Source organism: Colletes latitarsis, chromosome 11 (genome assembly GCF_051014445.1).
Source record: "Colletes latitarsis isolate SP2378_abdomen chromosome 11, iyColLati1, whole genome shotgun sequence".
Taxonomy (NCBI): Eukaryota; Metazoa; Arthropoda; class Insecta; order Hymenoptera; family Colletidae; genus Colletes; species Colletes latitarsis.
In genome coordinates, this window is record NC_135144.1 from 29069563 (window position 1) to 29085504 (window position 15942).

General features: G+C 44.5%; 1 protein-coding gene across 1 annotated transcript in view; it reads right to left on the minus strand.

Moving 5' to 3' along the window:
- Positions 1 to 1695: 1695 nt before the first annotated feature.
- The window catches only part of Delta (neurogenic locus protein delta), a 60462-nt gene continuing 46215 nt past the window's right edge, over positions 1696 to 15942 (minus strand). The window contains exons 5-6 of the mRNA XM_076779216.1: positions 15479 to 15539; positions 1696 to 7240 (exon numbers count right to left, since the gene is read on the minus strand). Coding sequence (XP_076635331.1) covers positions 5233 to 7240; positions 15479 to 15539 — 2069 coding nt within the window. The 3' untranslated portion in view covers positions 1696 to 5232. The remainder of the gene's footprint in view (positions 7241 to 15478; positions 15540 to 15942) is intronic.

Below are 15942 nucleotides of genomic sequence, written 5' to 3' on the forward strand. Positions count from 1 at the left end.
TAATATTCAGATTGGTAGGAATTATTTTAAGAAATACGTAAATTACTAATCGGCTCAATATTTTATTAAAAATTCATGAGATTTTAATTTACTTAAGAATGTACAATACCTGGGAAAAAATTTAATGGGAGATTCTAGAGGTCAAAATAGAACGAAAATGAAGAATACCAATTTGTTGATGGAGGCTTCGTTAAAAAGTTATTAACATTTAAAGTTCCGACCGTACTGAATTTTTTTCTCGAAACTGGGTAGGAATTTGGGGGTATGTCTATTCACCAAAAATGATTATAATTAACCCCTGCAATCGAAAATAATTTTTCCAGAACGATTTGAAATGTTTGAATTTTGTCGAAAAATTTGTCCGCTTATTAAATTTTTTTCTCGAAACTGGGTAGGAATTTGAGAGTATGTCTATTCACCAAAAATGATTGTAATTAACCCCTGCAACCGAAAATAATTTTTCCAGAACGATTTGAAATGTTTGAATTTTGTCGAAAAATTTGTCCGCTTATTAAATTTTTTTCTCGAAACTGGGTAGGAATTTGGGGGTATGTCTATTCACCAAAAACGATTATAATTAACCCCTGCAATCGAAAATAATTTTTCCAGAACGATTTGAAATGTTTGAATTTTGTCGAAAAATTTGTCCGCTTATTAAATTTTTTTCTCGAAATTGGGTAGGAATTTGGGAATATGTCTATTCACCAAAAATGGTTGTAATTAACCCCTGCAACCGAAAATAATTTTTCCAGAACGATTTGAAATGTTTGAATTTTGTCGAAAAATTTGTCCGCTTATTAAATTTTTTTCTCGAAATTGGGTAGGAATTTGGGGGTATGTCTATTCACCAAAAATGGTTGTAATTGACCCCCGTAACAGAAAATAATTTTTCCAGAACGATTTGAAATGTTTCAATTTTGTCGAAAAATTTGTCCGTTTATTAAATTTTTTTCTCGAAATTGGATAGGAATTTGGGGATATGTCTATTCACCAAAAATGATTGTAATTGACCCCCGTAACAGAAAATAATTTTTCCAGAACGATTTGAAATTTTTGAATTTCGTCTAAAAATTTCAGTACTTTCTCGAATTTTTTTCTCGAAAGTGGGTGGGATTTCAGGGGTATGTCTATTCACCAAAAATGGTTGTAATTAACCCCTGCAACCGAAAATAATTTTTCCAGAACGATTTGAAATTTTTGAATTTCGTCTAAAAATATCAGTACTTTCTCGAATTTTTTTCTCGAAAGTGGGTAGGATTCCAGGGGTATATGTATTCAGCAAAAATGATTGTAATTAACCCCTGCAACTAAAAGTGATCTAACACCCTGTATATCACGACGAAATAGTGGGTGAAAATTGAAGGACACAGAGATTCTTTTAATGTATCATTATTAATCGTTCACTGTCGTTCGCGTGACATCATTATATTGACAATTCATTCTATATACACGTTGACGATAATAATAATAATAATAATAATAAAATAGTAATAATAATAATAATAAAAATAGTAATAATAATCGCAAGTTCGTAAATCGTAATCATTGTACATTTCCACTACAAATATACAGATCCGCAACGTGTGTATGCGCGTCTATATTATATATATATTTATATATTTATATTCATATTTATATATTTATACCTTTATATATAACAGTACGTTGTCTTCCGCATTTTTTTTTCTTTTTTTTCTTTTACACATGGGACAGAAAATCACGGACACGCCTAGGAATCTTTACACTTCGTATATATGTATAAATATATACGTATAATACCGTTCCTCTTTTCTTCGCAAACGTATCAATGCATCTTACGAAAATAACAAAGAAAAAGAAACACAGAAATACCCGGGTAGTCGTTCTCGATTCGTTACGAAGAATAAAAAAAAAAAAGAAATTTTTTTTTTCTTTAAATAAATAAATAGTTTTCCATGGGAAACGAACGAATATAATTCACGATACGATCGGATGAAAAGAGAATCTCTACGAGGGATCGGAGCACGGGAAAACGAGTGGAGGGGGAAGACCAATGGCGGGGCGATGGTGGGGGGTGTTCTGGGTGGTATTGTCTCGTGTTTTCGCAACCACGGTTCGAAAAATCAAGTTTCGAGTCGAAGGAAGTATAAGTACAAAAAATGACAACAGCTTTATTACACATTGTATTCCATATAATATAATCGTTTATACGTACGTGTATCACGTTAATTACGGGTCGACGATAGCCGGCATCTCAGCGTCGGGCAGACCGAGCGGACGCGATCGATCGATCTCGAACTCCGTGGTCAAATCGATTCTGTTTCGCGTCGTCGACGCTGCGTGCCGGTGGCGCACACTTCGTTTCTTTTCTTTTTATAGGTTTTTCTTTTTTTTCTTTTTTTGTTATATAAATACAATTTCGACAAGCCGCTCCGCCCTCCATTTTCCGTTTCTTCTCCCATTCGCGATGGTTAATTTTTTTTTTTTTTTTTCCACACGTTTTTCTCCATTTACGATTTTTCACTGCCCTCGAGAGCGAGACCCGAAAAAATTGTGACCCCGACTCAAGTGTGTTGGTTTAGTCGTGTTTCGTTTATTTAATTATCATTATTATTTATTAACAGGAACATCATCGAATCTTTGTTCGTTACATCGTCATCGTACGCTTTCTACATTATATCGTGTGATAATCGCTATCAGCATAATATTTGTCACCCAGCGGCGTTAATCGATCGGACGCACTAGCGCCGCCGGTGAATCGGTGTCAATCATCATCGTTTATCGTAATCATAATCATAATCATTATCAGCAGCATCGGCATCATAATCATCAGCGCAGCATCGTACATCAATCATCGTTTGTTCAGCATTATCATCCATATAAATAAATAATTATTATCAACCGTGCGATAACAACACATAATCGTCATTTGTTCGCGCGTTTCGCGGTCGAAGCGGGCGAGGCAATTGTTTAAACAATCCTTAAACATTCTAACAGTCTGCGCGCGATTTATCAATACACAACGAAGGAAAGTGCAACGTAAATTTTGAAATTTTAACGTGAATAATATAGCGACCAATTTAAAGGAGAAAAATTTGTTAATCAACCGAGGCTAGGGAATTTTCTCGCGGACTTCGACTTCGAAAACATGGATAACCCGTCTCGTCGTCGAAACGCCGTCGACGACGACGCCGGTTTCTCATTTACATATATATATTTATATATATATATATATATATATACCTTTTATATATATATTTTTTTTCTATCTATATATTTATATATTCATTTATTTATTTATCCGTTTATACATATCGAGAGTGAATGTTTCACCGAATGACGTGCCGCATCGTCCGAGGCGCATGAACGAAAAGATTCCGAAACGTTGGAGAAAGGAAAGCCCCTCGAATGCCCCTAGAAAAGTGACCAGAATACTCGCGATTACGATTCGTTCTTCTATTAATGCCCGATCGAATAGTATTTACGGCAAAAGAAAACTGTTACCTAACGTGTTACAAAAATTCGCGGGCTTTCCTCCGTCCTGTTCCAAAATATCTTTTTTTTACAATAAAGGAAAAATGACGAATTTCGATTTTAGTTACGTTTCATGGTCGAATGGAGCGGGGAAGATGTCCGGCGGTGGACGAAGGAGGGCCCTTCCGTCTTCCGGATCGTGTCAACGATACGATATTTCGCTGTAAGATATTCGAAAAGAAGCGCCCGATAGGTTACGTGAACTCAAATCAAATGAAAAATATAAGCATTTAAAATAGTAAGATAAGTAGTGCTCGATGGGCCAGAAACAAAAGATTCTACGGATATTCATTCAGTATTTGACATGTTAGGGGAACGAAATTCGATCGAACGTTCGACTTTTCCGTTCCTCTAACGTCGTTGTAAAAAATCTAAAATTGAAAAGCTAGTGAAGGTCCCGACAAAACGGGGTTGCCATGAAAATGGAGAATCCCAGATTGTCGGGGGGAGGTGGGGGGCTCGAATGCTTCGCAATGTTTTCGAATTACCTCGAGACGCGACCCAGAAGCCGTTTCCTCCGTGTTCCACGTTCGCACGACATCGTCCCGGGGCAGGAGAGACACAAAAAAAAAAAAAAAAAAAAAAGAAAAGAAGCGATATCTCGACGTACGTCAAAAAAGAAAACAGCGTTATCCGAAAGACAAAAAAAAAAGGGAGAAGAAAAAAAATCTCACGAAGGGGCGACATCGTTCGAATCCTAATTCGTCGTAAACTTTCTCGCTCGTAACTATATACGCACGGTACATACAAACGCTCTCCTCTGGTCGTTGCTCGGTACTCTCTCGGGACTTGCTCGCGCGAAGAGACGGGACGCACATACATATACATACACATAGTTATATACACACGGAGGAGGAAGGGGGGAACACGCACGCACGCGCACACACTCGATGCATGCACGCGACCACGGGAACAACGCACACGTACACACGCCGCGCGAGTAAGTATCCTCGAACGGGTCTCTCGCAGACCGCGTTTAGAGGCAGAGAAGAAATACGAGGACAGAAAAAGGAAAGAAAGAAAGAAAGAAAAAAAAAAAAATAGACGTAGCAGCGAAGATCGTGGAAAAACTATTCGGAACAATGATACTTGGGATACGATAGAATAATATTAATAATAATTATAATAATAGTAATAATAGCAAATAGTAAATAACAATAATAATAAATTAGTTCTGTACAAAGTTTGCGCTTCGAGCATGATATAATATTAATACCTAAGAACGGGTCGGACGACGATATCCGCGCGCTCGTCGTCCGCCACCACAGCATCTCGTATGTATATATATTCTTTTTTTCTTGTTCCTCTCGTCGAGTTGCTCGGTAAATTTAAAAATGAAAAAAAAATAAAAAAAAAATAAAAAAAAAGTCTTCCGCGGAATAGGGGTTCTCCCGAAGGATCGTCCGGCGGAACGCAACACGCACGCGCGCGTCAACTTCCTCTCCCCGGGCATCCCTCCCTCGACGAGCCGGCAAAGTCCGAGTGGAACGTTCTCACGCGCGACGTCTCGCGCGCCGGGAGGGAGGGTAAACAAAGGAATCGCGAAGAAACGCGGTGGTTTGCTCGGTGGCCCGTAACGGGGAGCCCCGTGGACACGACGCGTAACAAACGAAAAGAGGATCGAAGAGTTGAAAACGCGTAGCTCTCTCGGTCGTGGTGAAAGAAACGCACACAGAGTCCATTGGTCGATTGGCTCGGGTGTTTTTCTCTATTACGAAACTACACTTCCGTCGCGAGCGTCGCCGCCAGCGACGAGTCGTGCCTGTAGTGATCGTCTATGACGTAGACCCCGCAGCCAGAGTCTGTGGCGCCCCCGCTGCCCGGCGGCCCTCCGCCGCCCTCCGCGATACTGGTCGGCGGCCTCTTGAGTAACGCCGCCTCCGCTGCGCAACAGCTGTCCGTCGTCGCGTTGCCCGCGAACACGGACGACCTCTTGGCGGTCTCCATGACGCCGATGCCCAACCCGAGACCCAGGCAGTCCTTTTCCTTCTGGAATAGGTGGGACGCCCTGTGCGCTGCCGCCTCCGTGTTCAGCTGCTTGGTTGTTCGCGTTCGGCCGTCCTGCAGCACTGGTTCTGGCTTGTAACCCGAGCAAGTGCTGTCCAGCGTGACGTCGGTTTGAAACGAGGAGTCGAGGTCGTCCTGTCTGGCGGACGCGGCGTTGTTCACGCTCTTGTTCGCCGTCCATGTGTTCTTGATCATGTGCGCGTCCCCTGTGCCCAGGGTGCAGACGCTACCGCCGCCTCCGCCGCTGATCATCCCGCTCCCGCCTCCTCCGAGAAGTCCGACGTTTCCAATTCCGACTCCGGTGCCGGGTGTCGAGCCAACCCCCGTGCCGCCGCCCACTCCACCCATCACACCGCCGCTTCTCTTGCTCATGCTGCTGTGCACGGCGTTCCGTTCGTTCTGCAATCTGGCCTCCTCGTCCGCCTTGGCCTTTTCCCGTTTCTGTCGCCTCTTCATGCACATCACGGCCACCGCCGCCACAAGAACGAACGCCGGTACCGCGGTGGAGAGGGTTGCTATCACCACCACGTGCTCGGTAGTCAATCCCGCGTCCCTTGGCTCCGCCGACGCCACGCGGCCTGAGAGATTTCCCGACCAAGAGCTAGCGCCCGACGGGGGCACCGCCGGCACGACGGCGGGCGTGTTCGACGGAGAGCTGGCCGCTGCCGCCGCGGGCAGGATCGCCGTTCCGCTGCCCACCTCCTCCGCGCACGTGTCCCCGTGCCAACCGTTCGGGCACTCGCAGATAAAGCTGTTCACTCGGTTCATGCAGCTGCCGCCGTTCTTGCACGGCGCGCTGCGACACTCGTCCACGTCCACGCTACAGTCCTTGCCCGTGAAGCCGGGCTTGCACGCACAACGATAGTCGTTCGTACCGGAGATGCATCGTCCGCCGTTCGCGCACGGTTTCGCCAAGCAGTAATCCACCTTATCTTGGCATAGCCTTCCCACGTAACCGGGCACGCACTGGCAACGGAACTGATTCACCAGATCTACGCACGTACCGCCGTTCAGACAGGGATCCCCCTGGCAGTCGTCGATATTCGTCTCGCACCGGTTGCCCGTGTAACCAGCGGGACAGGCGCAACGAAATCCGTTTACGATGTCCGTGCAGCTGCCGCCGTTGGCGCAAGGATTCGGCGAGCACTCGTCGAGCTGGGACTCGCAGTCGTTGCCCGTGTAACCCGGCGGACACCGGCACACGTAGCCCCGCAACGAGTCATCCTCGCAGCTGGCCCCGTGATGGCACGGCGAATCTCGACAGGATCTTGTGCTGATCTCGCAATGACGACCCCGCCAACCAGGCGGACAGGTGCAACGGTAACCAGCGCGATGATGTTGCCTCGAGGCGGACGCGTCCGCAGACGGTTTCTGGACACCGAGAGTTGGCTGGCTAGAGTTCCCGTAGGATGGCTCCATGGTGCAGGAACCCCCGTTCAAGCAGGGTTTCGAGTGACAGTCCAAAAGCTGCGTTTGGCAGTCAATGCCGGTGAAGCCTGGCGCGCACGAGCAGGTGTACGAGCCCTGGCCGGTGTTGAAGCAGGTGCCGCCGTTCCTGCAGGGCTTGTGATTCGTGCAGAAGTTCAGGTCCTGGTTGCAGAACAGACCGCCCCAGCCCTCGTCGCACAGGCACTCCCAGGGCTTCTGGCAGCTACCGTGAAGGCAGCCTGGATATCTCACGCACTGGTCGCAGTACGCTCCTTTCCAGCCGTCGCGGCATCTGGAAACATCGACAAGGCATCGTTCGTTATTGGTTTCGCCTCGGCTCTCTTACGACCGTACCGGAGAAAGTGATAGAAACTGATTCACCCGCCTTTGTATTTCCTCGACGGGTCAAACTATTCGAAACGGAAACCCCTTTGTATTATTATTTTAAATTTTCAAAATTGTTCCTTCTATACCTATCTAACTATATTCGTTCCTAGTTTCGAATCACCTTGAAACGTTACAGAGACACCATTCAAGTAGATTTTGAAAATTTCCTGAGCCTCGGAGGACCTTTGAAACCACATTTCCCTCGGCAACCGCGATCAGAATCTCCGAGCCAATCGACGACGAATGTCAAGGACCTCGTTAAACGCGTATGAAAAATGACGGAGCGCGATAGAGGGCGCGCAATAAAGAGGAGGTGGATGGGACGAGGAGGAATTCCCGTTTCCAGGTAACCGAGCTTCTCTACCGGGTGACTTCTTTCCAACGAGAAATTCTCAGCGAGCTTGAATCTAATCACTCAGGTCGTTAAACGCTAATCGATACTCGCGAGTGGAAAACAAGAGGACACAAATCGACTGTGGGATCGCAATCAATCTCGTGGCCGATCGAGCGGAAACTCTCGAAGCCTCTGGAGACGTTCCAAGCACCATACTTTTTGCTACGTTATTCTAACCCGATAAACGAAGGATCTGCACAACGTTATATTGATTTTGGAACTAAATGAAAATGTGCACACGATAGTCTCTAGAATTAGACGTGGTCTTTACAGGACATTAATCGACCCTAACAGACCGTATCATGAGACAATCTGCGATCTCCATTGGAACAGAAAGGTGTCCTTAATGCACCCACTTAGGGGCACCAATGTTTCCCGAAAACAGTTATTCAGCCTCGATACCTCGACCCTATCATTAGAGAATCTGTAGAACCGAGTAATGCTGATCAGTCTGAACTGTTGCGTCGTCCTCTATTGATACGGAAAAGTGTCCAAAGTGTACACGTTGAAGTACACTCATACGATTACAGTATATGTATTTTGTATTTGGGATTGCTACGACGAAGAATCCAAACCGTAAATTGTTGCAACTAGCAGACTAGCAGTTTAGATTAATCCTGGACGATAGAGTCGCGGACGTCTGTGGTCCGAGAGGACCTCGAACGAGGATCGCCGAAAAGCTCCGGCGACGAGAGTTCGGCGAAAGAATTTCCAAGAAGGAACTCGCGATCGGGTGGAGGAAGAGGGACCGGGCGGGTAGCAAAGGGAGGAAAAGAACCGGCGGAACGGACAGAAAAAGAAAGGCTCACCGCGACAGAGGATACGCAAAGGTGGATAAAGGCCGCGGCGGAGATGAAGAAGGCAGAAAGGAGCTGGATCCAGCAACGAGGGGGGGAGACGGGGAACGAGGAGGATATGGTGGTCGTCGGCCATTATGTCCAAGGGGGTTACACTGGCGCAGGAACGACAAAGAGGTCGAAAGAAAAGATAGAACAGGAGCAGTGATCGGAGGAGGACAGAGGGAAGCAAAGAAAGAGGTGTGTGTATACATATGTAGGTATTATAGAAGCGGGAGAAAGAGAGAATGCGCGCGCGCACAGCGCGTAGAGAAAGGACGGGCAAAAAGAAAGAGCGAGAAAGAGCGAGAAAGATCGTCGGGGGGAGAGGGGGGAGGCAGAAATAGAATGAGCAAGAGCCGAGCGCGAGAGACCAGTCCCGAAGGGAACGTCGAGAGGAAGGAGAAGGAAAACGAGAGAAGGGAGGAAGAGCCTTAGCCAAGAGAGACAGTAAAGGAGGTAGAATTCGAAGGAGAGTGGGGAGACGAGTCGTCGAGTAGTGTTCCCACGGTTCGAGCCTCGGCACAGCCGTTCAGTATGCGGGTCAAGGAAAGGTTACGCTCCTCTGTGTGTGCGCGCGCCTTGCTCTGCCCACTAATACCCGTCCGAGCCTCTATGTATATCGCTATATATCGGCCCGTGGAGGGAAAGAGAGACCGCCGCAGCCGTCGACGTCGCATGACTATACCATTAAATCCCATGTACACACCGAGAGCGTAATCGAGAGAGCCCGTCGCGAGGAAACGAGACGGCGCAGCAAAGACGGAAAGAGAGAAAACGAAACGAGCCGAACTGTGCCGCGCGGGATATTCGTAGTCGTTTGTATACGCGCCTAGCCAATGAGACGGTCGAAGCATCCGTGTGATTCTTCGAGCTGTCTTCTCTCTAGCCTCTTCCTAGGACGCGAAACGGATTTCTGATGGCCGCGGGAGACACCGGGGCCCCGCTGAAAGCGGAACCCCCCTATACACTACCCAACGATCGTAATGTATTTGTAATTAGAGCGAATTGTGCAAGATGGCGGAAGAAGGTGGAAAGATAGCCACGGATGCAGGAGGTTACCCCGGTTCGATGGCGGAATTTATCGACGGTTTTAATTGATGCTGACTGGCGTGCTTTTAAAAACGATCCTGCTAGCGGAGAATATCGGTATTTTATGGATACTTGTAAATATATCGGTATTTAGAATTGGCAGTTTAAAGAAGTACTCGGTAAAATAACAGTTAAAATTATTCTCCGCAAAAAGAAACGCGTGCAAAAGAAAATAAATAAAAAGTCACCGTATTTTAAAATATCAATGCCATTATTATTATAAGATCGAAGATCAATTAAAGAATTGGAAAAGAACTATTTGTCGTAAAGTACGCGATAGAAATAACGATATTTGAGAAGGTACGTAAGGAACGTACTAGCGCGAATATCGCGGAAGTGTAGGCACAGTTAGGGGCGCAGCTATGCTCGAAAGAGAGAAAGGGTGACGAATCGTAAAATGATGCACGATGTGCATCTTCATCGGTATTCAGATATCACGCGCACGACCGAACACGGACTCCGAAATTTCAATGGGACACCAACGCCGCGATTCTTTCACGTATCACGAACGGGGCCAACATCCCACGAGGCTCTCACGGCAATTGCTTTTAGCGATCATATCGACTATTTCCACGCATAGAGGCACGCAGCCAGAAATCTTAATCGCGTACAATATATTTCACACGCGCTTTTACAAATACCCCGGTTCCTTCAGTACAAAAATTATATTCCGACTCCTAGACAATCGCTGTTTCGATGCTTGTCGATTCGTAAAAAATTTATCCACTTTAAACTAAATCTTCGGAAATATTTCGTTCTGTTAACTTTCACGCGCCACCGTATACAGGGTGTTCGGATACCTCTGAGATAAATTTTAATGGGGGATTCTAGAGGCCAAAATAAGACGAAAATCAAGAATATCGATTTGTTGATGGAGGCTTCGTTAAAAAGTTATTAACGTTTAAAGTTCCACCCGTTCTGAATTTTTTTCTCGAAAATGCGCAAGATTTCGAGGGTATGTGTATTCACCAAAAATGACTGTAATCGACCCCCGCAAGTGACAATAATTTTTCCAGAACGATTTGAAATTTTTTAATTTTGACGAAAAATTTGTCCACCTACTCGAATTTTTTTCTCAAAAATGCGTAGAAATTCGAGGGTGTGTCTATTGACCAAAAATGATTGTAATTGACCCCAGCAACCAAAAATAATTTTTTTAGAACCATTTGAAATTTTTTAATTTTGTCGAAACATTTGCACCCTACTCGAATTTTTTTCTCGAAAGTGGGTAGGATTTCGATGGTATGTCTATCGACCAAAAATGAGTGTAATTGACTCCCCTAGCTGAAAATAATTTTTCCAAAACGATTTGAAATTTTCATTTTCCGTCGAAAAATTTCACACCTTCTGGAATTTTTTTCTAGAAAGTGGATAGGATTTCGATGGTATGTCTATCGACCAAAAATGAGTGTAATTGACTCCCCTAGCTGAAAATAATTTTTCCAAAACGATTTGAAATTTTCATTTTCCGTCGAAAAATTTGCACCCTATTCGAATTTTTTTCTCGAAAGTGGGTAGGATTTCGATGGTATGTCTATCGACCAAAAATGAGTGTAATTGACTCCCCTAGCTGAAAATAATTTTTCCAAAACGATTTGAAATTTTCATTTTCCGTCGAAAAATTTCACACCTTCTGGAATTTTTTTCTAGAAAGTGGATAGGATTTCGAGGGTATATCTATTCATAAAAAATGCTTAAAATTGTCCCCTGCAATAGAAAATATTTTTTCCATAACGATTTGAAATTTTTGAAATTGATTGTTAATAACTTTTTAACGAAGCCTCCATCGACAAATTGGTATTCTTGATTTTCGTCTTATTTTGGCCTCCAGATTCCCCCCTGATAATATACACCGTTTAATTCTGAAAAAGTATCACACTGTTTCGATAGGAGAGTGAATCGTGTTAATGAAATAAATGGAAAACTAATACGAATAGGGAACGAGGCAAAAACGACTAAACGTCGGTTAACCGCGAGATCGGAGAATTATAAATGCTAGGCAATAAACACTGTGGTAACCTAATTGTAGGACGATACTTGGATGCCGACATATTATACCCTGCCGCAGCGTATTCAATGCGACTACGTCGTTCAGCAGACATTCTCCGGCGATCCCGCGAGCCTGTTTCGCTAGAAGCAACCGCGATTCACTACCGCCGCGTGTGTCGATAGTCGCCTCGTACCGGGAAATCGGCGCTGCGCTGAGACTGAACTTTCCGCCGACGTCCGTGCGAGGTTGCCGGCTCGAATACCACGAATTTCGGTTGGGACTATTCCAACGTTTTACGACCGTTCGACAGCCACGAAATAAGCTTTCGATATTTTACCAGTCGAAATTATTATTCGAACGGAATTACGGTAATATCCGATATCTAACGTTCTAACAGTCGTTGTAAAATATTCGAGAAACAACGCCAGACTCGGTCTCGACGAGAACCCGACGCAGAGACGGAAAAATAGTCCATCGAAAAGATTCTGCCCCGAAACACGACGAGTAAATTTACGAGCCCGTCGCGAGTAGTTCGCGAGCGTGTTCGTACGCGCATAAATTCCAGGTCGTCTGGGACGTTCGAGAGACCGTGTCTCGACCATCTATTTTCGAAAATATTATTTTTCCGATTCGCTGCAACGAGAGAAACGGAACCCCGCGAACGTCAGAGCTCTGTTGGGCCGACGGGCTGCCGCCTGCTAACGGGACAATTAACCCCGGTCGTGGAGTAATTAGATGATCGAGTTGACTCTAAACCTCGGGTTAACGTCGCACCCGAGATTCAAGCAAAGACGAATCACACGTTCTCGCAATTATCGCGGAATTTAAAAGCTTCGCGATCGTTCCTCGAGCTTGCGAATTTCATATACCCGGACGAAACAATTAACAGTACAGGGTGTTCGGTCAACCATGGGAAAAATTTTAATGCGAGATTCTAGGGGCCAAAATAAGACGAAAATCAAGAATACCAATTTATTGATGGAGGCTTCGTTAAAAAGTTATTAACGTTTAAAGCTCCACCCGTTCTGAATTTTTTTCTCGAAAATGCGCAAGATTTCGGGGGTATGCCTATTGACCAAAAATGATTGCAATTAACCCCCGCAACCGAAAATAATTTTTCCAGAACGATTTGAAATTTTTGAATTTTCGTCGAAAAATTTCACACCTTCTCGAATTTTTTTCTCAAAAATGGGCAGGATTTCTAGGGTATATCTAATGACCAAAAATGATTGTAATTGACCCTCGCAACCGAAAATAATTTTTCCAGAACGATTTGAAATTTTTGAATTTTCGTCGAAAAATTTCACACCTCGAATTTTTTTCTCAAAAATGGGCAGGATTTCTAGGGTATATCTAATGACCAAAAATGATTGTAATTGACCCTCGCAACCGAAAGTAATTTTTCCAGAACGATTTGAAATTTTTTCTTTTTCGTTGAAAAATTTCAGTACTTTCTCAAATTTTTTTCTCGAAAGTGGTGTGTGAAAGATTCGTGGCCTAAATCCCTGTGCACTAAATAATCCAACGATAAATTTTTTTAAGATTCGACGCGTCGATTAAGAGGCTTGAATATGTCCGGAACTGTAAGTTTCCAGGTACGTATCGTTTGAAACGTTCCCCTATGCTTTTGCGAGTTCTATGAACGGTCGAAATCTATAGTTAATGCAGTGACTACAGTGTGTGTCGTCGGGACGAAAGAATGCGTTCTACCGCGAGAAAAATTCGCGCCCGAGACCGGCGAAGAATAGGATCTTTGAACCATGACTCGTATTTATAGCCGCGCAAGATTCTCGGCAAATACAGAGATTCCCGAATCGATCTCTTTGGCCCCAGCTTCCTTTCTTTTCCGACGCGGAGTCGAATTAGAAAGGGTTCAACGACACTCTTCGCGGCGAAACAAAAGTTCTTGTCTGCGAAACGGAGGGGGATGAAAATGGACGCGCCAAGAGGGACGAGGGGGTGATAGTTGCGAAAAAAGGCGCCGCGATAAGTCACGAAACTGGAACCAAGGTCAGGGATTCGTTTTTAAATATTTCGTAAATACCGGTACTGAGTAGAAAAAAAAATTATTTTCATAAAAATTTATCCGATAAATAGCGCCACAAATTCTACCGCCGGGGTAAACCGGTCGGGAACGAGAAAATTCATTCCTGGTAATAACAATTCGATTTAGTGCCACGGGGTGGTCGTAATCCCGCGGGATTCCTCTTACGGGCCTCGGCGGGAGTATAGTTTCACGGCGAATACCTAAAATCCAATTAACGTAAACCGAGAGAATCCGAGCTATTCCCTAGAAATCGAAACGCGTTTCCAGCCGCGAACGCGAGTGAAAATGAAATTTTTCACGGCGAATCGGATGCCTCCGCGATTGGCTCCCGGGTAGTTCGGAGGCTTAAAGGTTAATTTCAACGAGCCTCTCAGGGACTTTGGAATATTCTTCGAGCGATGTTTCCCGCTCGTGCTGAATTTTTTTCTCGACAATGCGCAAGATTTCGAGGGTATGTGTATTCACCAAAAATGATTGTAATTGACCCCCGCAACTTTTGAATTTAATTGTTAATAACTATTTAACGAAGCCTCCATCAACAAATTAGTATTCTTGATTTTCGTTTTATTTTGGCCTCTAGAGTCCCCCATTAAAATTTTTCCCAGGGTTGGCCGAACATCCTGTATACCCGTCGTGTCGGAACGAAGATTTCATAAATCGAAACTTTCATTATTAATTTTATTTTCCTAACTATTCCAAAAGGAAAACCGTGTCCCGTAAAATTGGGTCGAGATTTTATCGGTAAAAATTAAATGGCAAATATTTCGAAATAATGCAATCGTTCGTAAACGAGTCCCCAACGTAGCTCGACGTCCACAAAGGATCACATAATCGAAACTTCCATTATTAACTTTATTTTCCTAACTGTTGCAAAAGGAAAACCGTATCCCGTAAAATTGGGTCGAGATTTTATCGGTAAAAATGAAATTGCAAATGTTTCGAAATAATTCGATTGTTCGTAAACGAGTCCTTAACGTAGCCCGGCGTCCTCAAAGGATCACATAATCGAAACTTCCATTATTAATTTTATTTTCCTAACTGTTGCAAAAGGAAAACCGTATCCAGTAAAATTGGGTCGAGATTTTATCGGTGAAAATGAAATGGCAAATGTTTCGAAATAATTCGATCGTTCGTAAACGAGTCCCCAACGTAGCTCGACGTCCACAAAGGATCACATAATCGAAACTTCCATCATTAATTTTATTTTCCTAACTATTCCAAAAAGAAAACCGTGTCCCGTAAAATTGGGTCGAGATTTTATCGGTAAAAATTAAATTGCAAATGTTTCGAAATAATTCGATTGTTCGTAAACGAGTCCTCAACGTAGCCCGGCGTCCTCAAAGGATCACATAATCGAAACTTCCATTATTAATTTTATTTTCCTAACTGTTGCAAAAGGAAAACCGTATCCAGTAAAATTGGGTCGAGATTTTATCGGTGAAAATGAAATGGCAAATGTTTCGAAATAATTCGATTGTTCGTAAACGAGTCCTCAACATAGCTGAAAGGATCACCGTCCGAAACCGTGTCCCACGATTCCCATGGGCAGGCTCCATATCCAAATTTAAATTTCGATCGAGTTTCACGGAATAATAGATCATCCATCGGAGCGTTATTAACGCGGTCCGTGCACACGATACTCCGGCGTAGAGGGTATCGAGTCAGGAATGTAATATCAGCGAAGAAGAGTAGCCTGTACACGTAGGAGAGACGCCGCGAGAGAGAGACAGAGGTTGTAGGAGGTGCGTTTCCATGTGTGAGAGATTGTGTATGCGTATACTCACATGCATTCGTCGGGTCGATTGCAGTGTCCGTGCTGCTCGTCGCATCCGGGCAGGCAGCGGGCTGAAACGAGTAAGAAAAAATCGAAAAGGTTAAGGCAATTCTCCGCAAGAGGTCGATCGCGTCCCTCACGACTGCACGACCGGTACATACGATGCATCCGATGCATTCCAGCTATAGTAGTCGGGTACTGGAACTCGATAATTCACCGGTACTCGGCCGGTCCGTGGCTCTGTCGTTGTTAATCCAGTCATAAAATTGCCGCCGATCCGCCGGAAAATCGGTTCAAACGGCTCGACTGCCACACCGATTGCTAACGATATACGCCGTGTTACACTGTCCCGTCTAACTGCTAGGGCACGTCGTAATTGACGGCGTGTCTTCCTACACCGTTCCGAGACGCCCTACCTGTCGGATGCATTCGAACTGACAGGCTGTCCCCGTTCTTACTATGCCATCGGTATAG